Source organism: Cornus florida, unplaced genomic scaffold (genome assembly GCF_030987335.1).
Source record: "Cornus florida cultivar Cherokee Brave unplaced genomic scaffold, ASM3098733v1 CherokeeBrave_3.0.0_Hap2_Chr04, whole genome shotgun sequence".
Taxonomy (NCBI): Eukaryota; Viridiplantae; Streptophyta; class Magnoliopsida; order Cornales; family Cornaceae; genus Cornus; species Cornus florida.
Genome location: NW_026775574.1, coordinates 56,917,495 through 56,942,655, shown reverse-complemented (window position 1 = coordinate 56,942,655; position 25,161 = coordinate 56,917,495). Strand labels below are relative to the sequence as shown.

Genomic DNA, 25,161 nt, shown 5'->3' with positions numbered 1-25,161 from the left:
AATTTAATCAACTTCATGTTATCATTATTAGGTCTTATCAATTAATTTCTAATTTGATTATTTTAGCTATATATTTGGTCTAAAAAGTTCTTTCTAAAATGCCTAACAACTATTTTATTTTTTCCAATTAATAAAGGCCTAAAAATGCTCTCCCCCCTCCACTCTCTAATTTTAATTTTTGATAAATTGTTTTTCCTCACCCATAAGCCTTTATAAAGAGAAGATACAATATACTAATTTCAAGTGTCATACTCTATAAATTGTTTTCAAAAGTTCTTGCTAAAATGCCTAAAATTGTTACATATATATATATATATATATATATATATATATCACTTTCATTTTTGATGAATTGCTTCTCCCCACCTATAAGCCTTTATGAAAATAAGGTACAAAAGAAGGTACAATATAATATCTAAACGAGGGCAATTAGTAATTTTAGTTCCAAGTTCCTTCTCTTAAACATTATACATATACTTCAAAACGTACAAAATATGAATAATTTTTATATTATTACTATCGAAAAAGAATTATGCATAAAGAAAATTAAAGAAAATACATTAATATTATTTTTAAGAGCATAGCATCAACAACTTAAATATGAAATTAAAAATAAATAGTTTAAATTTTAAATTTTAAAATTTTTATGTCGATTAAGTACTTCCAAATATGATATAAGACTAATTTCATATGCACAAAAAAAAAAAAAAATAGTGAAATTGGATTTTATGAAATTAAGTGGTGTCAATAAATTGAACATGGACTGTATGAAATAAGGAGAGTCGCTATAAATTGGTGGGTACTCCAAGTTAGTGGACCCAAGACCCAGGCTGTAGAGGACCACACACTTTGCTGCTAATATTTCTACTAATTTCAAGTGCCAGAAGAAAAAGTAGGGTCTCTCTGACAACCTCCCTCTTAAATTCCCCTCCATTTGGAAAGGGAAAGAAGAGGAGAGAGAGAAAGAGAAGGGAAGTGAGTGAGAGAGCGCGTGGACTCTCCTTTAACTCATCACTAGTCCCATCTCTGAAGAGTAGGACGTGGACCCCACCACCCATGTGCTCTTCTCTTCCTGTCTCCACACCACCTCTCTCCTTCCCCCTCAATCATTAGACTCCTGTTTCCTTCCTTTCCTTCCTCTTTCTCTCTCTTCCTTACACACAAACAACACCAACACACAGCTCATCTCTATCAAAATACACACTTTTGTGTTTTTTGATTGATAATTTGATACTCCTTTGAGTTGTTTTCTTTCTCTCTCTCTCTACCCTCCTATTTCTCTCTAACCTAAAAGAGTGTATAGATTATAGTCTATTGATAGACAGACTCATGTCAACTTCTGACGGAGCGGGTAACGGCGTTAGTAACGGCGCAATCATGGACCCACAGAGACAGCAGTCGTCGGGTAACGGTGCGTTGACGGTGAAGAAACCACCTGCCAAGGACCGCCACAGCAAGGTCGACGGGAGAGGGCGGCGCATCCGTATGCCGATCATATGCGCCGCCAGGGTTTTCCAGCTGACCCGCGAACTGGGTCACAAGTCGGACGGTCAGACCATCGAGTGGCTGCTCCGGCAGGCGGAGCCGTCGATTATCGCCGCCACCGGCACCGGGACGACCCCGGCGAGCTTCTCCACCGTCTCGGTCTCTGTTCGGAACTCATCCAACAACTCAATCTCCGCCGCGCTTGATCACAAGCCGTCTCAGCCGTTGCTCACTCATCCCACGCCGTTCATTCTCGGCAAGCGGCTACGCTCCGACGATGACGAGGGCATGGACGGAGGAGCTAAAGACAACGCCGCCGCTGTGGCGGCGGCGGCGTCCGTGGTGGGTCCCGCTGGAGGGTTCTGGGCGCTACCTGCTAGGCCGGACTTCGGTCAGGTGTGGAGCTTCGCCGCGGCGCCACCGGATATGGTGGTGCCGAGTCCTGCCATGGGGTCGCAGACTTCGATTTCGGGGAGATTCCTTCAGCAGCAACCGATGGGCGAGGCGTCGGCGGCTAGGGTTGGGAATTACCTTCCGATAGCTCAGGGCCACCTGAATTTGCTCGCCTCTTTGTCCGGCGCACCGGCAGCGTCCTCAGGACGGAGAGAAGACGATCCTCGTTGAATCCTGAATTGACAATGGTGTTGATAATATGTATGTCTGTTATTTTCCTTGCTGTGTGAAAATGAGAAATGTTAGTAAAATTAGGGTTAGGGTTTTAGTTTCAAGCGAGCATTTCAGAGGAAGAATTAGGGTTTGTCAAATTTGATGCATTATTATTAGTTTTAGGTATTTACTACTTCGTTTCATTGCATTCTCCCCCTAGGGTTTTAGTGTTCTATCGTCCCAGTTTCATGTTCTGATTAGGGAGAGTGAAGAAGAATTACAGTGTTGGGATTGATTTCACCATCGAATTTAGAAAATGGTTTTCTCAATTCGTCGCAATTCAAGAATCAAGTACCCCATATTGTTTGTGAAACTAGGGTTTGGTTTGTGACTTTGATTACATACTACAATGGTTCCTCAGAGTGCTTGTGGCAAACGAAGGAGGTTCATTGTGAATTCAGTTTGCAACGTGTAAAAATCAGTTCTTGCAAATTAGGGTTTGAAGAATTGAATGAATTCTACAGACTTCTTTGCCTCCCAGACATCCTCATATCTGTAATTGGGTGTGTTTAAGCTTGGTTGGTGGTATACTGACTAGGCGGAGTTTTGGAATCTACATTGTGATATAATTGTTTGAGTGAAATTTGACTCTCCTTCAATTCCATTCGAATTTGGCAGAGTTTGGTAGTAGTGGATTTCGGATACTCTCGTGGATTGATAGAGTTTCAGGGCGGTGTTGGTGGTTTTTGTATACTCTGTTGTGGATTGCAATTGCGACGGTGCTGCATTACCTGCTCTCTCTTCCCCTTTTTTTACCTTCCGTGTTGCTCGAATGATCTCAAAAGAGATTGGTGTGTGAAGGGAAAAGCTCTGGTTCTTCTCTGTAAGATCTATCTGTTTCTAATATTATTGTTAGTCATTCCTTAGATTTACAAGTGTGAAAAATAATGTTTTCTCTTGTATGTTTAAATGGATTGTTTTTGGGATGTGCACTATGGTGTGAAATAAAAATCCCATTTGTTTTTCTCTTTTGGGACAAATTTGTGTGCCATTGCTCATGTAAATATGACCTTATTATTCTACTTGAAATTGTTTCTTGATGTGAATCTGTTTGATCTATATCAATGCTGTTCATTTTTTCTTGGAATTTTTGAGAACTGCTAATTCGAAGGAGTTGTTTCTTTCTGTTCTTCTGTGCATTTGGTAGATTTGATCAATGCGAAAATAGTTAATTGGCAAACTTCGAAGAAAAATTGATGCTTGAGAGAGCATTGCTACTGTAACTAATTTGATTCTTTTTTAGTGTTATTTTTTCTTTTTGTAGTAGTTTGGATATATAATATGGCCATTTGGTTCGATTGAGATCAAGGTAAGGGTGATGATGTTAACGATCATGGATCATATGGTCTGGTTTTGTTACATTGGAGGTAAACTTGTTCTTCATTTTCCGTAGTCAAATTGAAATTATGTTGATCCTGTAAACACTATTGCTTTGATCTAATTGGAGGCTTAGTGGATAAGGGTTTTCGGGTGAATTGTAAACTCGGATGGTTTTAGGGCGAATTGTAAAGTCGAACGTCTGTGTTATGATTTTGCGGGACAAATTGTAAACTCCAACATATGTGTTAGGGTTTTTCGGGGCAAACCGTAAACTCCAACGTCTACTAAGCTTAGAGAAATAAGGTGTCTACTTTCTTATTGGAAAGAATTGGTACAAGGAAGATGGGGATGTATGATTAAAGTGGGCTAATTATTCCACCACACTAATTATTTGTACTTTTTTTCCCCAACGGTGGGTGTTTTATACATTTTGTTATCAATAATCAAGTGCAAAATTGGTTAATGAAATCAACACACATAGACCATGTCCAGTGGTATTTCATTTCTTTTTAAATCGAAGTTGTAGAGATAAATCTTAAAAAAGAAAAATTGTCATCTTTTCAAGAATATTGTGGAAGTTCTTTGCGCGGTAAAAACATAAGAGAAGTAAAAATAAAGTTGGTTGATGGAGAAAAAATAACTGTATTATGGTGTTTAAGTTGGGGGAGGCATATCCCTTTAAAGCCTCTTCTAGAATGTCACCAAATGTACAATTTTGAAATGAATGGTGTGATCACAAATTTGATTAAATTAAGGCATAGTTTGGTTTGCATAATTGGTTTTTAGTGAGTTTGTTGTAGCAGTTACAGATGACACGAGAAAAGGGTTGAGAGCATACCTATCACAGCGAGGAGAACAACAGAGGCTTCTCTCATTCTCTGATTAAAAAAGACATGCTACACTATATTTTTTTGGGATACTTTTTACCAAAGTCACATAAAGCGGGAACGAAAGCGAATTCCAGAATGGGAGCGTGAGAGTGACATAATTAAATTATAAGCAGGGAGAATTTGAATAAGAACGCACGCGAAACGTGTAAGTAAGAGCGTGAGGGCAAAAACTATTGAAAAAGATTGTGTTATTTAGTTTTTTACTCCACCAATATTTTTTGTTAGTGCTAATAAATGAGGTACTAAAATGATAGCCGATTATCAAATGTGCCATATCTTGCATACAAAGTATAATAGTAATAGTTGCCAAACAAATCCTTCATAAATTGATAAAAATAAAATCACAAAAATTATCTATATATATATATTTTACCGACCAAAAATTATATAACTTAGTAGTATTTTCTTGTGTTACCAAAGGAAATCTTACTAAAGCTGGATGGTTAAAGATTATGAAATGGCAATGTGAGGGAGTAAGTTTGTTTTTGACAGGATAGATATATATATATATATAAATATAGACAGAGAGATATAGCACAAAATTTCAAAATTCTTGACTGGATAGAACATTAGCTGTTGTTTGTTGACTTTTCAGATATGCTTCCATCCAAAACAATAGTTGTCAGTATGAAAATTAAATAAATTTCAGAACAGGGCTCCAAAAACCAAACAGGTCATCTGCCACGCATTTAATTTTAAAAACTAGTACAATATATTTCAAAAATAAATGTAGAAAAATCATTCGATAAGAAAATAAAATTGTATGTTACAACTGTTACACCAAGCTATTGTTAGAACAAATTAATGGAAGTAAAAGGGTGTCACAACCTAAGTTATATAATTATTTTTAGACTGTCTCATCAGAGACGGATTCATGCCATCCCTCTTAAAAAAAAAATTCCTACTATGTCCTATTATTTTTGTTATTTTGACATATATGCTTAAGAAATATTATATTTGCCTCTCCTAAAATTATTAAATAAAACCAGTATTGCCCCCCTCACATGAGTTTTTGGTACGTCCCTTGATGTCACTGTTACGCTCTAAACGCGTACTAATTCTCACGCGTAGACGTGCATTTTTCTAACATTTTCATTATATATAACTTAAATTTTGTCGTTTTTATTCTCCCGCTCTCAAATTCGATTCGACGCTCATTTTATTTGACTTAGATCACAATGGTGAAAAATTATTACATAATTCTAAATTAAATAAGTGATTGACCATGACCAATTGTCCCGAAACCATGAAAATATGTAATAATTTCTTCTCAGTGGTTTAGTAGAGTTGTACTCTACAAAAATTTTCAAAAACTATGGCGTAAAAATATAATAATTTAATCTATTAAAGTCTACAAAATTGTTCAAAAACGTCACCGATGATCGATATTATATATATGTATATATATATAGTTTAGAAACTATAAAGTCGTATATTAATTATAGTGAAGTTATTGTAGGCACGGAGGGGAATATACTCACTCTATCTATTTGGTCATTTGATCCACAACAACGTACTTGTCAAGAAAATTATCTTATAAATCTCATATAACTCCAAAGAGAATTAGTAAATAAAATAACAGAAATTCGAAAAATTTGGTAAAATAAAGACGAAAAATATATAAAAGCTAAGAAGAAAAAATTTAAAAAAGAAAAATTTTAATGCATTTTTTTGTTTCTTGATTTGTTGTTAGCTGGGAAATGGCATGGTTAACTTTTTGGTTTCTTTTTTCTTGCTTTGTTTTATGTGGCTTGACTTTGAAGACAGTTTCATTATGCTATATTTTCTTGTATCAATAATATACAACATTCAGGAAAAAATAATTTTAAAAAATTGAATAATCTATTAAAATTCTAGTTAAAGATTATACTCCTTTCAGAATTAAAAAAAAAATCTATTAGAGGAACAATTCAAAGATGGATCTAATAAATAAGCTCTAAATGTTAATAGAAAATTAAATTATTGGAATTGAAACTTTTAAATTCATATTTGAAATTGTAAAATAGTAAATACTCTGGAAGGAATTGTTTGGCCTTGAAAAAGCTGGTGCCTGCTCCGATGAAACCGGATGGGCGTGCCAGGAACTGCAGTAGTTCCAAAGAGAGAGAAGGAAGACTGTGGGACCAGGCGATTGTGAAGAGGTCTGGAATGAACACCTCTGGGTTCTTTTTGCCTTTGATAAAGGACTTCGGGAAAGTTAATTGGTTAGGAAGAACTGTAAAATTACTTATGAAAGTAAAGCAATTATCTAATGAAAAGTAAAGTGCAGGATTGAAACTAATCATATTGAAAGTGCATTGTAATGAAATGTAAAGTTGTATTAAAATACTGTGTTTGGCGTTGAGCCCCTATTACGTTATACATAATGACCTATTTACAGAATGAAAGATACAATCAGTTAATAAGAGCAGTTCCATTGATGCCTTCAAATATTTCTAAGTGTCCAAGCCATGCAATCGTGTCTTTTTGATTCTTCCAGAATTCCCACGTTCCTCTCCCACGTTCCAAACGTGTAACCGTACGAACGTGCTTCTGATTCTTGTAGAGCTCCAACATCCCAAACATAGAATCGTGTCTTGGTTTTTCTCTGGAACTCCCACGTTCCAATATGCCATCAATCATGCTATCGTGACCTTTAATGCTATTAATAGATCGCATGATTTTCTTTATCTGGACGAATGGCCATGCCTATTTTCCCAGATGGTGGTAGTAGTGGCCCCAAACATGCAATTTGGTTATGGCTATAGTGGTTTTTGAGGAAAACCGACCTCTATATTTTTAGGAACTCCAATCTCTCCATGTTTAATAATAGACACGTTCCTTTGACCAAGTCATCTTGTTCCTACGTGGCTTCTCTTGTGTTATACTTCCATATCAATTTAACTGTCAAATAAATCGATACCCATGCCCCACGTGTCCTATTTCAACCGGAGAAGTTGTTTTAAAACAAAAAACCATCAACCACTTCTAATTAAAATTCCTTGAGTTTAGCCTTAACTCAAATTCCTTCATATATCACGAACCAGCTCAGCCCATAACTCCTTCCACGTGTGCATGTATTTTCCATTGGGCTAAAATAAGGGTGTAAACATTGCCCCCCTAAATTCTTTGCCTTTGTTTGCACAAAAAAGGCATGTAATTTAAATAGACCAATTTCCTTCTTTTTCTTCTGACATTGACAAATAAATCGTCAATTTCTTAGTCCCACCAAAATTATTTTCTTGGAAGGAACTAATTCCTTCTGAATTGAAAGAGATAAAATGAGCCGTTCCTTGGGAACTCATCCATTCCTGAACCGGCATATAAGACTCTATCATTAAATGGACCCACCAAATCCATTTTGAAAAGAAACTAATCCCTTGAAAATTGGAAATGCAACTTATCCTTCTTCCATCTTGAACCAATTTTCTAGGCATCATAAATGAAAGGACCTACCAAATCTTACTTCATTAACGAAAAGAATAATTGCTAGATCTTGAAAAGGCAAGTCAGCCGCGTCTTGTATCTATTCAGTTAAGTGTCCATAAATACTCACCTTCCTTAGCCGTTCAATCTCCTCGGGATGGTTTAACTTTTAATTTTTGAACAACCCTTATATCTCTCTTACATATCCATCATAACTATAAATACATATCTAGTTGCCTTAAATATTCAAAACAAACACTTCTTCCTCAACTACAAACTGAGCGAACAAACCCTAGATATTTCTGTGATGGGTCCAAAACAAAAATGGTTAACCAGGTCTACTACGAGTTCAACTGTGCCTGCTCCCTCTTCCAATCAAACCAAAACACACAGCCATAGCCACCTAGTCCAAAAAATTCTTAAATTAGTACCTAAATCAGAGATCACCTTCGATTCCTTCCATCGCGTTGGCCTCTTGAATGGACTAGGGCCTGCTCTCTTAAATGAATTTCCTCTATCTTTATCTGAGTTTTACCCTGCAGCAAAGGATGATCTTCTATTTAATTGGGAGTACCCGTTGATCCTTGTCAAAAAAGGTAAAGCCCACTCTTTCTCTCAAGAACTGGCCAAGATGCCGTCCATTATGAAAGTCATGGTTCAATCGCCTCTCTGGTGATGACAAGATCGCCTTCACTTGGAAAAGGCAAGGTATTTTCGATGCCATTCAACTGAGCAAGGTATCAATGATTCAGGATAAGAACCTATTTTTCCCTGCTGTATTTTTCTGGTCTAATGTGACCAATTCTTTATATCTCCAAAATGGAATGATGTCTGTCACAATGAGAGACATTTGCTATATAACTGGTTTGAAACCTTATGGAGACGATATCAACGCTTTGTTACATGCAGGTTCTTTCAGCTTTCCTTCCTCTGAGGATAGAAACAAAAAATTATATTCCTCTCCTGTCCCTTTTATGGAATATCACAACAAAAAGACTGGGCCCGTTACTTTGAAAGAGCTCATTGCCTTCTTGATTTGTTGGCTCTCTGGACACTTATTTTGTGTTCCCTCCGAATAAGTCACTAAGGATTTCGTCCAAATTGCTGTTGCTCTTGCCAAAGGTGCAGACTTGGCCCTTGCTCATCTGGTTCTTTCTCACTTGTACCGAGGCATGAATGATCTTTTGGACTTTAATTTCACTCGATTTGGCGGTCTATTCAGGATTTTCCAGGTGTGACTGAAAATATATTTTCCAAGCTTGACTACTCTCATCTCTGTTCAACCTGAAAAATCTCTTTTATCTTATAGCTTTGTTAAAGCTGGCCCACCCCCTGCTCTTTTACAAAAGTATTTCGTTTCTTCTATGACCATAATGACTTCAAGCTAAACTCATCCTTAGATCCTTTTTCCACTTATGGACTGATGCCTTCTTGGCTTGTACCCTCCCCTAGAGTTTCAACCAAAAAGTCCTCTGATGATTGGAAGAAAATTTGGTTAAGCTTTTTAATCTGCCATGATTTGCACTATGGAACCTCCACTCCAACTTCAAAGAATAGTTGTTGTGGGGTTGAGTATTACAATCCGGCTCAGTTGGCTATACAATTTGGCTTGACACAACTCATTCCTTTGCCCCCTTTCAAATCAGCTAATAAACTCTTTAACACAAGAGTCAGATTTATCGAGAATGAGCAATTCCAGGTAGTGGATGAAAAGTATGCCTTGAAGAAAAACTCTTTAGAATTTGAAGGCTTCAATAGTTGCCCAGAAGTAACCCAAGAGTTCATTGATTGGTGGACTGCCTATGCTAATTTAACCAGAAAATTAGCTTATGTAGAAGTTTGCAACAGGCTTTTGAACTTCTTTAAGCCTATCACACTGAGCCGTGAAGAAACATTCTTTGATGGTAAGTTTTCCATACCTTGAGTTTTTTTTTCCAAACTAACCACATATAATCTGTTAATAAAAATCTCTTCTCTTTTATTACACAATGATGATGATGATGCCGATGGAAAGGACAAGAATCCTGCCGGCAAGAAAGGAAAAGTTGAATTGACTGCAGAAGTTGAAGGTATTAAAGGAGGTAAGGATAGTAATCCAGAAGGCTCTGGCGGTGACAAGCCTCTAGGAAGTGACAAAGGTGTGGCCCTTATGAAGGTTAAGAAAGAAAAATTTCAAGAGGATGAGCTCTATAAAGCAAAAGGGAAAAAGAAAGCTGCTTCTTCTTCTCAGGTATTCTATAAATACTCTTCTAGTTGGCATAACATCCTTTTCAATCCCTTTCTTAATAACTTCTACTGGACTTTTCCATTTAACAGGTTCTAGCCATTGCCAAGAAAAAGTATATACCTCCTATCACTTTGTCGAGTGAGGATGACTCCTCTACCACCTCTGAAAAGAGTACTTCAAAAAGGATTTCTTCAGTGAAAACTTCACCAAGTCCATAAAACATGCAAGCCTACTTAACCGAGATCGTCCCTTGAAAAGTAAAAGGAAACTCCTTGTGGACCCTGAACCAGATGAAGAGTCTGATTTCTTCCAACTAACTCCAGAAACAAAGAAAGCCAAGAAAGAAATCAACTTGGTGAGTTAGTGTTTTCTGCCCTTCCTTCAATTTGTACTTGACTAACTATTATTCCTTATTTAGGGAGCTTCCACAGGCCACAATCTGTTAAACATTGCTTTGGAGAATATTCTAATAGAAGAACAAAACTTGGATCTCCAAAAGTCTATTGCTGCAAGTTTAATTCCTCCACTCAATTTGGATAGCAATACCATGCCTGCTTCCACTAATCCCATTGCGATTGTTCCTCCTTTGAAAGTTTCAACTGGACTTACTTCTTCCTTTCCAGAGATAAACCCTTACCTCTTATATTTTTAATAACATTTCTTCAATTAAACCTAAACTGTTTCCTTTCTTGTGATATAGATAACTCATTCATTGTCCACCTCAACCTCCTTTATGGTAAAGAGAAGAGCACTCCCAGCTTTAGACGACTTGTATAAGGTGGCAAAGGCCTCAAAATCTTCAAGCACTTCCACCTCTAGTGCTAGTATTCCTGTTGCTCCTTGTCCAACTAAAGAGGCCTTAAAAGTTGTTAAAGCTTAGTTATTCCAATACTTTGAGAAGAATGTCAAAGAAATTCCTTCATTTCAACAAAACTTGATCACTGTCTTGTCTACATTGAAGAAAAATTCAGATCTTTTTCTAGAAATTAAATTCTCTTTAGGCCAATTACAACACCAACTACCTTTCATGGTGGCAAATATCAATTCTTTGGCAACGGCCACTGGTGAACTCAATCAAAAAATTCGGTTGAAAGATAAGGCTTCTGAGGATCTAAATAACAACCTCCTTCCTTATCCAGAGATTGAAACCAAGTTTGAGCAAGTGGCTGATAAAAAGGAAAGTCTTACTGCTAAGATGGAAAGAATTCAAAAGGAATTGGAGAGACTTGAGACTGAAGAAGCTGAATTGGAACAGATTGCTCAAACAATCTTTGCTGAGTCAAGCAAACATAGGAAGAGCTGGGAGGACCTTGCTGAAGAAATTCCTCTTCTAGAAGAGGTTAAAAACAAAGTTGTGGAAGAAACAGATCAATCCAAGCTTTTTTGGGAAAGCTTCAAAGGCAAGTTTGCCTTCTTGTGAAATGATGTGTTTCTTGGTTAGCTTTTATGTCCCTTCTTAGACACTTTCTTTTGATGTAATAATCACAGGTGTTTTAGTTTTATACACCTTCTTTTGAATGGCATGTTATGAAACTCTCTCATATATTGAGATGCCATTTTTAGTTTCATCTCTTCTTTGCACTCTTAAACCAAACTTTATTTAATTGAAACAGAATGCATAAAAATAAAAGGCAAGATTTGAAAATATAACTTGAGAACCATGAGTTGGTTCCAAATGCAACATTTTAAGAACATAAAATAACCAACATACCTCTTACTGGAATACTTGGTTGTTTTATTCATTTGAAAATCCTAAGAAAATTCATAATTGCCAAGGCCAGTGAAACGGCCATTGGAAAAATTTCAAGCTTTCCCATAGGAAAATCCTCTTTTCCTTCCAAATGCAATTTTCCTTTTGGAAGGCTTGACCAACCGTTCATTCGGCTAGTCTTAGTATCTTTTTCTCCTATGATTCAAAGATTAAGGGGTGGTACGGCTTCAAGTATACCCCATTGATGGGAGACGAATGAGGCTCACCATCTATATCCATTAACTGATAGGCTTCTTTTCCTAGAACCCTTTCAACCAAAAAAGGTCATTTCCATTTTGGAGTCCCTTGCCATACTCTCTATCTCTAGTCCCAAGTGGCAATTTGACTTCCCAAGCCATGTCTCCTTCTAGAAAAGACTTATCCTTTACCTTTTTGTTGTAGGCTCGCATTACCTTCTTCTTCTGTGCAATGACATGGTCTAAAGCACTCAACCGTACCTCATCAAGGTCTTCTAACTCTGCTAGCATGGCTTGAGTATATTCAGCTAGAGTTAGCTCATTCTGAAAAGCTACCCTTGTTGACTTCATTGTCATTTCCATTGGAAGTACTACATCGTGACTATATGTTAACATATAAGGAGTAACTCCAGTACTTGATCTTTTTGAATTTCTATATGCCCATAATGCTTCTGACAAAAGGTTATGCCACTACCATGAATACTTCTCAATCATCTTCTCAATTATGCCAATGATAACCTTGTTAAACGCCTCTGCTTGTCCATTCGCCTGAGCAAAGTATGGAGTAGAGCTTGTGAATTGGATATTATATATGTTGAAGAGATCCTGCACCATACTTCTTAGAAAGGAAAGACTTCTGTCTGTGGTGATGGTTTCTGGAATTCCAAACCGGTGAATGATATGCTTTTCAATGAAATCCATCACTGTTGATTGTACACAAGATTTCAAAGGAATGGCTTCCACCCATTTCGTGAAATAGTCTGTGGCCACTACTATATGAGTATGGTCATCAGCAGAAGGAGGTATGATTTTTCCAATGAAATCTAATGCCCATCCTCTAAATGGCCAAATTTTCACCACAAGTTGTATGTTGATGGTTGGTACTCTGTGAATAGGACCGTACTTTTGACAAGCTTGACAACTTTTGGCAAAGTCATTACAGTCTTTTAAAATACCTCTCCAATGATATCCATACCTTCTTAGAAGCCATCTCATCTTTGTTCCAGCTTGATGGGCTCCACATAGTCCGTTATGAACTTCCCCCATGACTTGAATTGATTCTAACTTATCCAAACACCTGAGGAGAAGACCATCCTCTTTACTTTTCTTGTACAATTCTCCATCTATTAGAATGTAGTGAGGAGCTACAAGCTGAATTTTCTTATTCACATATGTGCTTGGATTCATCAGGAACTTAATGATGGGGACTCTCCAATCATCTGGATTTGCCTCCTCCAAGTCAACATAGTTAACTTCCAAATGTTCATTCCTTATATCCACAGATGGAAGTGGTCTCCTTTTTATTGAGATTATGGTTTCTTCTACTCCATGTGGAACTATTATACTGGATGCTACCTAAGCCAGTCCATCTGCCTCTTTATTCAGGTGTCTTGGCCAGTGCTGTAACTGATAATCATAAAATTGATCAAGTAATTGTAAGGGCAAGAAATGGAAAGGCCTCAGATGATGACTAAGGCATCTGTATTCATTGGCCAATTGGTTAATCACGAGCTTAGAATCTCCAATGATAAGTACACTTCTGGCTTTCATTTCCAATAGAATTTCCAAACCAATTATGAGTGACTCATACTCAGCCTGGTTATTAGTACATAAATAATGCAAAAAGAAAGAAAATGATGTCTTCCTTTTCCTTAGAGAAATTATGACAACTCCAGCTCCTCTTCCGTCGCTAATACATGAACCATCAAAGAGTAATGTCCATGAAGAATGTTCGAGGTAGAGACTATCCACCTCGTCACACATTTCTGTTGCTATTTCAGTGGAAGGGTGATCAGTCATAAATTCTACCAATGCTCATCCTTTGACTGCTTTCTTTTGAATGTACTTAAAACTGAACTCCATCAAGGCCAATGACCACTTTCCAATCCTTCCAGTAATCAAAAGCCTCGATAGCATGTACTTAATCAAATCAGTTTGAGAAATAATGTACACAACAACCGGAAGCATGTATATTCTTAATTTCATCGCAGAATAATACAAAGCAAGACATAACTTTTCAATTGGAGTGTACCTACATTCCACTGGAGTGAGTACTCAACTAAGAAAATAAACAGCTTGTTCCTTTCCCCACTCATTATTTTGCGCCAATAGAGTCCCAATGGACTCCTCAGCGGCCGATAAGTATAACCTTAAAGGCTGCTTCTTTATTGGTGGTATCATTACAGGTGGATTGGACAAGTATCTCTTGAGTTCTTCAAAAGCTGCTTGATACTGGTTTGTCCACTGGAAATCTTCTGTTTCTTTCAGCTTCAGAATAGATGAAAAAAACATGATTTTTCCAGCATGATTGGAAATGAATCTGTGAAGAAAACCTACTTGCCCCAGGAACCTCTGAAGCTCCTTCTTACTCTGAGGAGGTTGTGCTTCCATAATGGCCTTAGCTTTGTTCTTGTCAACCTCTATTCCTCTTTGATGGACCAGAAAGCCTAAGAAATTTCCAGCTGAAACTCCAAAAGCGCATTTCAATGGATTCATCTTCAACTTGTGCATCCTCATCCTTCTAAAGGCCATTTCTAAGTTGATCAAGTGTTAAGGCTTTTCTGATGACTTGATGACTACATCGTCAATATAAACCTCTATAAACCTACCAATCATATCATGAAAAATTGTATTCATTGCCCTTTGGTAGGTAGCTCCTACATTCTTAAGGCCGAACGGCATAACCACCCACTCAAATGTCCCAATAGAGCCTGGACATCTGAATGTCATTTTTGAAATATCTTCTTCAGCAATATAGATCTGATTGTAACCGGAATGGCCATCCATGAATGATAGAATTCCATTCTTTGCCGCTGCATTTACCAGTTGGTCTGCTACGGGCATTGGATATTCATCCTTTGAAGTTGCAAAGTTGATATTTCAAAAATCTATGCATACTCTTAGCTTGCCATTCTTTTTGATGACTGGCATTATATTTGAAAGCCATTCCACATACCTGGTAGTTCTGATGAAACCAGCCTTTAAAAGCCTTTCAATTTCTTCTTTAACTTTCAGAATAACTTCCCGTGACATCCTTCTAGGAGGTTGTTTGAAAGGCCGGTACCCTTCTTTAATTGGTAGCTTATTGTCACGGGCCTAGAGATTTGGCGCAGCGGCACGGCCCGTGCGGTACCAAGGCGTTGCTTCAGCTCGCGCAAATGCCCTGGTCAGCCACTATGACCTGCCCTCCCAAGGATACATGCTGACTGGTTTCGGCCTGCCATGGCCTCGTCAGGGGAATGGCTCTAGCTCCTGACCAGTTTGTGCAGGGATGGCCAACTCCCTTCTTCATAGTCAAGTCCACGACCAGCGACAAGCACCTCAAACTGAACCGAGTCAACCTGCCTGAACTCTGAAGAGGTACCATCTTGTGCTCCTGCACGCCCCTCCCTGGAACCATTCCGAGTCAAACTCTGCTCTTTGCCAACCAGTATGCGTGTCTTCCATCCTCCAAGCGTCTTAGGAATCACTTCGTGACATTCTTCCCCACCCAAATCCTGCAACGTCCTCGTCGCAGTGCGGCGCTTCACTTCTGCATCCACTCCCTTCCAAAGTCTGCCTCCATGCGGTATGCTTGCCTTCCCACCATCACTTCCTTGTGCAGCTCCCAGCACTGCACTCGCCCACTGATAGGCCTCGGACCAAGGGGACGTCCACTCCTCAAGGACGTGACTCTTCTCCGTCATGCCGCCTCCGCGACATCCCGAGCAGGCAATGGCCTCCTGCTGACTTGATGCTCGCCCTTCACCATGGTTTGCATCACCCAAGGACTAAGCATGAACTTTGGTGCGCGCGGCCTTCCGGCCCTTCAATGCGCAACTTCAACGGACGCCTCTTCCTGGGGAGATGGAGGCTCTCCCCCCAAACTGCATTGATTCCTCCTCATCGACGCAACTTCAATGTACCGTCTTCATTCTCTGACTTCTCCCAGACCGACAAGGGGGCACCCCACCGTGCTTTACCCCAAGTCCTGCTCTGATACCATTTGTCACGGGCCTAGAGATTTGGCGCAGCGGCACGGCCTGTGCAACACCAAGGCGTTGCTTCAGCTCGCGCAAGCGCCCTGGTCAGCCACCACGACCTGCCCTCCCAAGGATACATGCTGACTGGTTTCGGCCTGCCATGGCCTCGTCAAGGGAACGGCTCCAGCTCCCGACCAGTTTGTGCAGGGATGGCCAACTCCCTTCTTCATAGTCAAGTCCACGACCATCGACAAGCACCTCGAACTGAACCTAGTCGACCTGCCTGAACTCTGAAGAGGTACCATCTTGTACTCATGCACGCCCCTTCCCTGGAACCATTCCTAGTCAAACTCTGCTCTTTGCTAACCAACATGCATGTCTTCCATCCTCCAAGCGTCTTAGGAATCACTTCGTGACATTATGCTCCACCAATTTTCTAGAAAGACCAGGCAGCTCATCATATGTCCAAGCAAAACAATCCTTAAATTCTTTTAAGAGAGAATTCAATTCTTCTTGAAAACTTGGTTCCAATAGCCCACTTATATAGGTTGGCCGTGGATCTTCCTCTGTCCCCAAATTAATTTCTAATAGTGGATCTTGAACCTCGGCCTTTAAATCATCAAGCTTTGCTGGAGCAGACTTCAAATCTGCCAGTTAAATTGCATCCAGTTTACCTTCTGGATCTTCTATGGTTTCTACAAAATTACCTGAAAATACCTTGGCACATCGTCTACTTCGTTCCAGCTGTAATTCGGCTAGGTATGCTTTTAATCTTGCCAGGCAACAGTTCACTACCTGGTTTCTTACCCTCTCTTTCTTGTGAACTTCTTCCATTAAAACTATTCAAAGTGTAAGGCATTGGACGTCGGCCTGTGAGAGGATTGCTGGCCTTGACATCTCATTGAATAACTCTTCAGCTTCTTCTTCTTCCGTAAGAGTTTTCTGTATTGTCGCCGACTTGGGTCGGCCTTGCTGTCTTTTCCAATGAACCTCACTGGCACAAACTCTCCATTGTAAAGCTCAGCATCTGCATGATGCACTTTAGCAATGAATGGATTGTTGTCTGCCTCTACAATCTTAAATTCATTACCATCCCAAAAAATTAGCATTTGATGCAACGTGGATGGAATGCAAAAATTGGGATGTATCCATTCACGGCCTAATAATAAATTATAGGTCGCTATGGATTCCACAATAAAGAATGCTGTCATGGTTGTAACATCTCCAACGGTTAAGTCCAATGGAAGGTTTCCATGTGTTTCCACTGAACCTCCAGTAAAACCGCTGATAGCCACATCACTAGGAATTACATCCTCAACTGTCTTGCCCAATTTCCTCATGACATTAATAGGAACAATATTCAGAACTAAACCATTGTCTACCAAGACTCTTGAAAGTGGACGACCCTCAATTAGTACCTTTATATAGAGTGGCTTCAACTGCTGAGTCATTCCAATAGGGGGTTTCTCCAAAACTACCTTTTTGGAGTTGGAAGTACGTCATCTTGAATTTCAATTTCACAAGGCTTTTGGAAAGGCTCAGCTTCTTTTTCTGAAAATTCCTCTATAATTTCTTCTATGTGTATACTATCAACCTTTTTCTTTGGAACTAAATCTAATTCAGCAACTTCTGTTTCTTTCGGAATTGACTCGTCATCAGCAACATCACCTATCATTGAAGATGGCTGATTTGGTTTGGATTCAAAAACCAATGGAAGGATAACAACCATATTGTATGACATTTCCTCCGGAAAGCTCCCAAAATGGATTTTCTTCAAACTAGATGAGTTCTCAAAACTCTCCAGTTCTTTTATTGGGATTTCCTCTTGCGCTTTATCCTCTTCCACAAGGGATTGTTCTAGCTCAGAAGCAAAGTTTTCTAAACAGTCCGGGACTCTATCTCTTCCCCTTGCCAATTTCTTGGTCAGGTCTATGGGCTTTTGTGATACTCCTCGATTCTAGAGCCACGGGTGATCAAGTCCGAGCACAGATCCGAGGGATACCAAACAATTAATATGTAATGCGAACACAGAATACAAAATGAATTTAATAAATAAAAGTTTAAAAGCTGAAAAGAATACTAAACATAATCCTTGAAATTAAAATACTTGAAATCTAATTATCCAAAACCTTCTTAGAAAGAATCCTTCAATAATTTTACAACTCGGGAATCCACCTCTAGTGGACCCCTAATAACAATTTCAAACTGAAGGTAATTAAATAACCGAAGATAAAATCCAAATCTAATATAAAGAAATAAAGTCCTACATTGTCGGTATAATGGAAGATCGTCTCTGCTCAGCCTAAACAATCTTTAGACTGGAAGCGCCCATCACCTGAAAAATAATAAGTGGGTCAAGCCCACTAGCAAGTTCTATACTACTACTACCCAAGCAGAGACCCGATACACATGTACATCCTAACCAATCCAACAATAATTAATAGTCCGTAGATATATATATATATATATATATATATATATATATATATATATATATATATATATATATATATATAATCACACTACAGGACTCTTACTGGACTACAGGCCCGTCTCAACCTGACTAGTAGGCATCATGCAAAACGCACCCAAGGTGGGCATGACTACCTAGACCTAGCAGGGTACACATCCAACCATCATAGCCAGCTATGCATCCCAATGCATATACGCTCCCTAGCCAACGACTCTGAGACTCAGGTTCATATTGTGGCACCATAAAAATATATTTAAATTCCATTTCAAACCAAAGTGTCACTCAACTATTTAGTGATCTGACACAAAACACAAGTAGGACTTAACTTTTGTAGTTAATCCATCCCTTAATCCAGAGTAGGTAGGACTTAGCGTTCGTTTGAGCTAATCCCCCTAGTATGTCACCGTCCCATACCAGTGCATACAAACCATGCATCCAGTATTGACAATATATGTATAACAGCATAACATATCAATATCAACATATCCAATCATAAGCATAACAAGAATGTTTACTAGCATGCTTGTTCAATACATCCAGTACCTGATTCTCTCACAAGTTTTAAATGCAGAGAACAAATATAATCACCCTGTAACTCACAACAAGCATAATAATAATAACAAAATTAACATACTTATTGATACCAACTCCACAACATCCAATAAGTTGATATAAAGAACTCTTTATAAACATCAACTAACTTCAGATTATATGATAACAGAATTTATATAAACTGACCTCTTTAAACTCATACCATTGTTACACGATTTAACCATAAACCCCTAATTTAATTGCTAACTTAGAATTAAACAACTTGAATCGTCTGCAAAATCTCAACCATGTAAACTTCCTTAAAAGTGACTTACTGACACTTATTCCGATTATAATCATTCTATAATCTAATATGCTTAATTTAAATTACAGAAACATGATTACACAATATTCCCATTCCTAGACAAAATTGCAACTCATAGGGTCCTGCACTTAAAATCCTCTGCCTCCAAAACAGTCCACAAGTTCACTTGAAAATACAACGGTTTAAAACTACCGACTTCTTTGTAATTTATTATGTATTAACACACCCTCAAAATTTTAATAGGACTTAGATGCTACTGGAACATCCCTGCATAGCTCCTAATAGCATCTAAAAACACCAAATTCTGAAACCCGTAGCCAAAACCATCACTGAAAAGGCGAAAAACTGAAAACCGTTGAAGGAGCCGCCTCCAACCAAGTTGGAGCCGCCTCCAAAATGATGGAGCCGGCTCCAAACATTGTTGGAGCCGCCTCTAACTCTCTTTGAGCCTGCTCCAAGTTTTCTTGGAGCCGCCTCCTTCCTCCTCCCCTCCTGTATGCTAGTTTCTTCAACTGCGGCTTCTCCGGTGACGCTCAGTGCTAACAGTCCTCCACTTTAATGGTTTCTACTGATCTAAAATTAAGTCCTAGTGTGTTCTAGAGTTTAATAAATTCATTAATTATTATTCAAAACCATATGAAACAAGAATTTTGCAAAACCGTTTCTAAGTGGATTAAAACCCATACAAGAATACATACTATTCAAATTTGTTTAATCTTTCAAACCCACTTTTTTTCCAGTTTAAAACTAAAACCCAAGATGCTCCCAAGTAATTTAAATTCATTATTCATTAATTAAATTCAATTTGAAACAAGAATTAAACACAAACAGTTTTAAAAAAAATGAATAAAACACACATTCAGGAAAACATACTGTTATGAAGCAATTTATGTGTAAAGCAATTTAATTTAAATCTTTATTTCATCCTGAGACTGTATTAGGGATGCAAAGAACACGGGTCAAAGAGATAGAGTTAGTTATAGAACTTGCCTTACACCGACGGTTCTTCACAAGTTCTCCGGTAACCTCTCTGTTTGCTCTTTCTTTCTCTGTTCCCTCTATGCCTCCTTACATTTTTGTTTAATTGTTTCTCTAACCCTAAACCACCATAATGAGCCTATTTATAAACTTAAACTTTAAACCCTAATCCATGTATAATACAGCCCATAAGCAAACCTAGGTTATACACTGTCGGCTGTCAAAGCAAACTATAAACCCCATGAAACTATATTCACGTGAAATCCAATTTAAATTTAATTTAACTTAAAACAATTTAATTACATCACATTAATTCCTCATTTATATTAAATTCCATAAATTCAAAGTAACATAAACAAAGAAGTAAATTAAGTCAAATTATCATAAGCAAAGAAGTAAATTAAAATAATTAAAGAAAATAGAACAATTAACTTAAAGTAAATCCATAATTAAATAAAGTAAATCAATTAAACTTAAAAATGTAATTAAATAAATTCCAAAACTATCCTTCTAAAAATTAGGGGTATTACAGCTTTCTTACTTCATTTTTTGCTTTCCAGCCATGATCCTCCTCCTATTGCTTTCTTCCCTCGGCTCTTCTCCTTTGGAAACGACGCTTCTGTGTTCGCGTGTAAGCTGCATCTCTATATCTGGGAAACTTGGGATGGTCCACCCTTCTCCACCTTTCTGAATAGGGAATTGGGGGCTTGACCATCCTTGGATTGAGTATTTTAGTATCTTTCTTTACCCAGACCTTTGAAGTGACTCTGTGCTTTCCATGAGTAGCATCAGCAAACTCCTAATCTTTTCTGATAGGTCTTTCTACCTTCTCTGCATTAAATCTAGAGTCTCTTTTTCTAGGCGGAACAACGCTTCTTTTCTCATAATCCCTTGCCTCCATGTTCTTGGGCGAAACCTGAAGTTTTCTGTATATTCAGGCCTCTTTTGACTAATAGGTCTTCTGTCAACATGCCTTTCTTTGGTTGGAATGGTTATAATAACTGATTCTACCGGCTGTTGGAAAGTCAGTCTGTTATGAACCTTTCTTTTCTGACCACGCTCCTCACTTGATGTTTGTTTCTCCTTGTTCTTGCCCACCGATTTATGAACCTTGCATTGAGGGCAACATCCTTGCTGGATGAGGACAATTTGAGCTTCTCGGAGCTACCTTTCCAATTCTGCCATAGTTTTTTCCAATGAAATTGACTCTGACTCGGCAATTGCTTTCCCTTTAGCCTTTCCTTCGTCCAAGTCCACTTTCTTTCTGGGATGGTCAATAGCAATACTAATTACATTAGTAGTGACTACTGCTAGAAAAGGATTCCCATCTACTCCCATTGCTTCACTTTTTTCTGGAAACTTTATCTTCCCCTCCTCGATCGCTTTCTGCACAATATTACGAAAAATAACACAATTATTAGTTGAGTGTCTTCAAGAATTGTGATACTTACAATATTCTTTTCCAAGTAAATCGTTCGGAGTTGGGAGTTTATGCCCAGGAGTTAGGATTAGCTGCTTGTCATCCATCAGCAAGTCAAATATTTGCTCAACCTTGGTAATGTCAAAGGAATATCCTTTGGTAGAATCTGGTATCCCTTTCTTATTTGAAGTGGAAACGGCTTGGGCACTAGCAGTAGTTACAGATTTTGATTTTACAAGTGCCTCACAAATATATGGCTTTTTGATGTTTAATTTTGCCATATGGACCTCAAAATCACTATCAAGGTCAGTAGTAAAGACTTCATAATTTGGATCGCGATAGTAAGTTCCTTTTGAGGAAGCTTTCCTATCCTTCTCCATGAAGTAACCTTTCATACTTGGTACTCACCAAGTCAAAGAGATCGCGAAATTTTATCCCTTCAAATTTCTTGCACAATTCAAGGTCTAGACCATTGACAGCCATTTTGATTTACTCGATTTCTGGAAGATCTACATGATACTTGTGCTTTGCCTTTCTGAATCTGGACAAAAAGGCTTCTACGGACTCTTCTGACAATTGGTTAAGCTTAGAAAGATCAGCCATGGAAACTTCTGGCTCAGTTCGATAGAAATGTGAGTGGAACATTTCTTCAAACTGATGCCAACTATTAATGAAATTTGCAGGCAAGTTAGTGTACCATCTGAAGGCATATTCGGTCAAAGTATTAGAAAACAACAGGACTTTCAACCATTGATTGCCTCCTGCTTCACCGCATTGAACTATAAATCGGCTTATGTGTTCCACGGTGGACTGGTTGCCTTCGCCACTGAAAGTGGCAAATTCAGGAATTCTGAAATTCCTTGGATATTCAACATTATCTGCGAACTCAGGGTATGGTTTCCTATAGATAGGTCTTCCATCCCTTCTAGTCAAACCAAATTCTTGCTAAAAGAATTAAGCAAGTTGGCATCTATCCATCACCGGCAACTGAACTGGTGGTTGGTAATTCTCCGGTTATCCTTGTGGTTGGTTGGCCATGGGCTGCCCCCCGAACATCACTGGAAGTGTGTTTAGGTCTGGGTTGTTCCTCCAGCGACCTCTATTGCCTCCTTCTTCAGGGGGCTCCCTTGGTATGTTCGGCCCCCCCTACTACAGGAAAAACCTTAGGTGGTCTTTGAGGGATGGTAGGAGGTGGCTGAACATTTTGCTGGCCAACATTGGGTGGAAAATACAACTGATTTCCCAATTGACCTGCCTTAGCTGTTCCTTGAGAAGACCTAAATTGATGCAAATTGTTAGAAAAAACTTCATGACTAACCTGTTGAGGCATAGTCACAGGAGTTGAATTTTGCATTTGCTAGGTTACTGGAATGGACATCATTTGCGCAGGTGGAATTTGCATTATCTGTGCCTGTGGTATGGTACTCACAGGTTGATGAGACGGACTTCCCTCAACAAAAGTACTTGGCTTATTCACTGGAACGGCTGATTGCTGAGAATCTTTTGAATTGCTTGGCTTGCTGGCTATGCTTTGGGAAAGATTAGCCAAGCTTTGAGGGACGCCGACCATGCTTCTAAAAAGACTGACCATACTTTGATTAAGATTGGCTATACCTTGAGGAATATTGGCCATACCTGTAAAAGACCGCTCAAGCATAATTCCCAATTTGTTGGTCATTTGGTCCACCAAACGTTCCAGCTTTCGGTCTTGTGCATTTGCAACTTCTATTTGCTCATGAGTATTCTTTTCTTGATTATGAGCTATCGAGTGTAAAGTTTCCATGATAGGTTCGTTTGCTTTGACGAACCTTGTCACCAAATTTTCTCCTTCTTCAGGAACGGCATGCAAACTTTCATCAGGAAATTCAATAGCCTGTTCCTCTTCAATTTCAGCAGGATCTTGAACAGATTTGCCGTGTCTTTGTCCTCCCGCCATACAAACACTCATTTCAGAATGTCCCGCCGGGCGTGCCACTATGTCTGGCCTCAAAAAAGCTGGTGCCAGCTCCGATGGAACCGGATGGGCATGCCAGGAACTGTAGTAGTTCCAAAGAGAGATCAAAACAATATTCCAGAAGGAAGACTGCGGGACTAGGCAATTGTGAAGAGGTCTGGAATGAACACCTCTGGGTTCTTTTTGCCTTTGATAAAGGACTTTGGGAAAATTAACTGGCTAGGGAGAACTGTAAAATTATTTATGAAAGTAAAACAATTATCTAATGAAAAGTAAAGTGCAGGATTGAAACTAATCATATTGAAAGTGCATTGCAATGAAAAGTAAAGTTGTATTGAAATGCTGTGTTTGGTGTTGAGCCCCTATTACGTTATACATAATGACCTATTTATAGAATGAAATATACAATTAGTTAATAATAGCAGTTCCATTGATGCCTTCAAATGTTTCTAAGTGTCCAAGCTATGCAATCGTGTTTTCTTGATTCTTCCAGAATTCCCACGTTCCTTTCCCACGTTCCAAACATGTAACTGTGCGAACGTGCTTCTGATTCTTGTAGAGCTCCAACGTCCCAAACATAGAATCGTGTCTTGGTTTTCCACCTTTGATGCTGTTAATAGATAGCATGATTTCCTTTGTTTGAATGAACCGCCATCACATCTATTTTCCTGGATGGTGGTAGTAGTGGCCCCAAACATGCAATTTGGTTATGGCTATAGTGGTTTTTAAGGAAAACCGACCTCCATATTTTTAGGAACTCCTCTCTCCACGTTTAATAATAGACACGTTCCTTTGACCAAGTCATCTTGTTCCTACGTGACTTCTCCTGTGTTAGACTTCCATATCAATAAAACTGTCAAATAAATCGATACCCATGCCCCACGTGTCCTATTTCAACTGGAGAAGTTGTTTTAAAACAAAAAACCATCAACCACTTGTAATTAAAATTCATTGAGTTTAGCTTGACCCAAACTCCTTCATATATCACAAACCAGCTCAGCCCATAACTCCTTCCATGTGTGTATTTTCCATTGGGCAAAAATAAGGGTGTAAACAGGATTAAGGAAAGTAATAGAACAAAATGACCTCAACATTTAAAAAATAGAATAAAATAAAGATTTGCTGTCTTGAATGATCCATTTTAGAAGAACCAAATTTCTTTGAGTTACTTGAAAATTGAAAATTAGGCATCAATGAAAATAATTAGTATAATAACTATGACTTGAGTTAACCATGAGTGGAAGACCTATAAATAATTAAGGTGTAAAACTAAAATTTATATTATATCATAGATAAACATGAACGAATAAACAATAGGATCATTTTTTTAAAATAAGGTAAAACATAAGGTAAATCTAGAGAAAGAGCAAGAAAAATCAAGAACATGCATTAGCAGTTATCAATAAAATGGCAAAACAAATGAGAGAACTCTTAGACAATCAATATGAGCAAATTGGAGTATGGAGAAGAAAAATAAAACATTTAAGAGAATTAGAACTATAAAAGTATTTGACATGGGCTATTTTGAACAAATTTTCTGTAAATTTAATTATATTATAAAATAGAAAAAATATAATA

General features: G+C 38.2%; 2 protein-coding genes across 2 annotated transcripts; one reads left to right on the top strand and one right to left on the bottom strand.

Moving 5' to 3' along the window:
• Nucleotides 1-905: 905 nt before the first annotated feature.
• Nucleotides 906-3,197, top strand: LOC132303297 (transcription factor TCP7-like). The gene has a single exon (XM_059800513.1). It carries the CDS (start codon nt 1,330-1,332, stop codon nt 2,107-2,109), a length of 780 nt encoding a protein of 259 aa, XP_059656496.1. The 5' UTR covers nt 906-1,329; the 3' UTR covers nt 2,110-3,197.
• Nucleotides 3,198-22,118: 18,921 nt separating this feature from the next.
• Nucleotides 22,119-23,577, bottom strand: LOC132305003 (uncharacterized). The gene is made up of 3 exons (XM_059802691.1): nt 23,006-23,577; nt 22,792-22,906; nt 22,119-22,574 (listed from the first exon to the last, which is right to left on the bottom strand). The coding sequence occupies exons 1-3, from the start codon at nt 23,575-23,577 to the stop codon at nt 22,119-22,121; spliced, it is 1,143 nt and encodes a 380-aa protein (XP_059658674.1).
• Between the last annotated feature and the right edge of the window lie 1,584 nt (nt 23,578-25,161).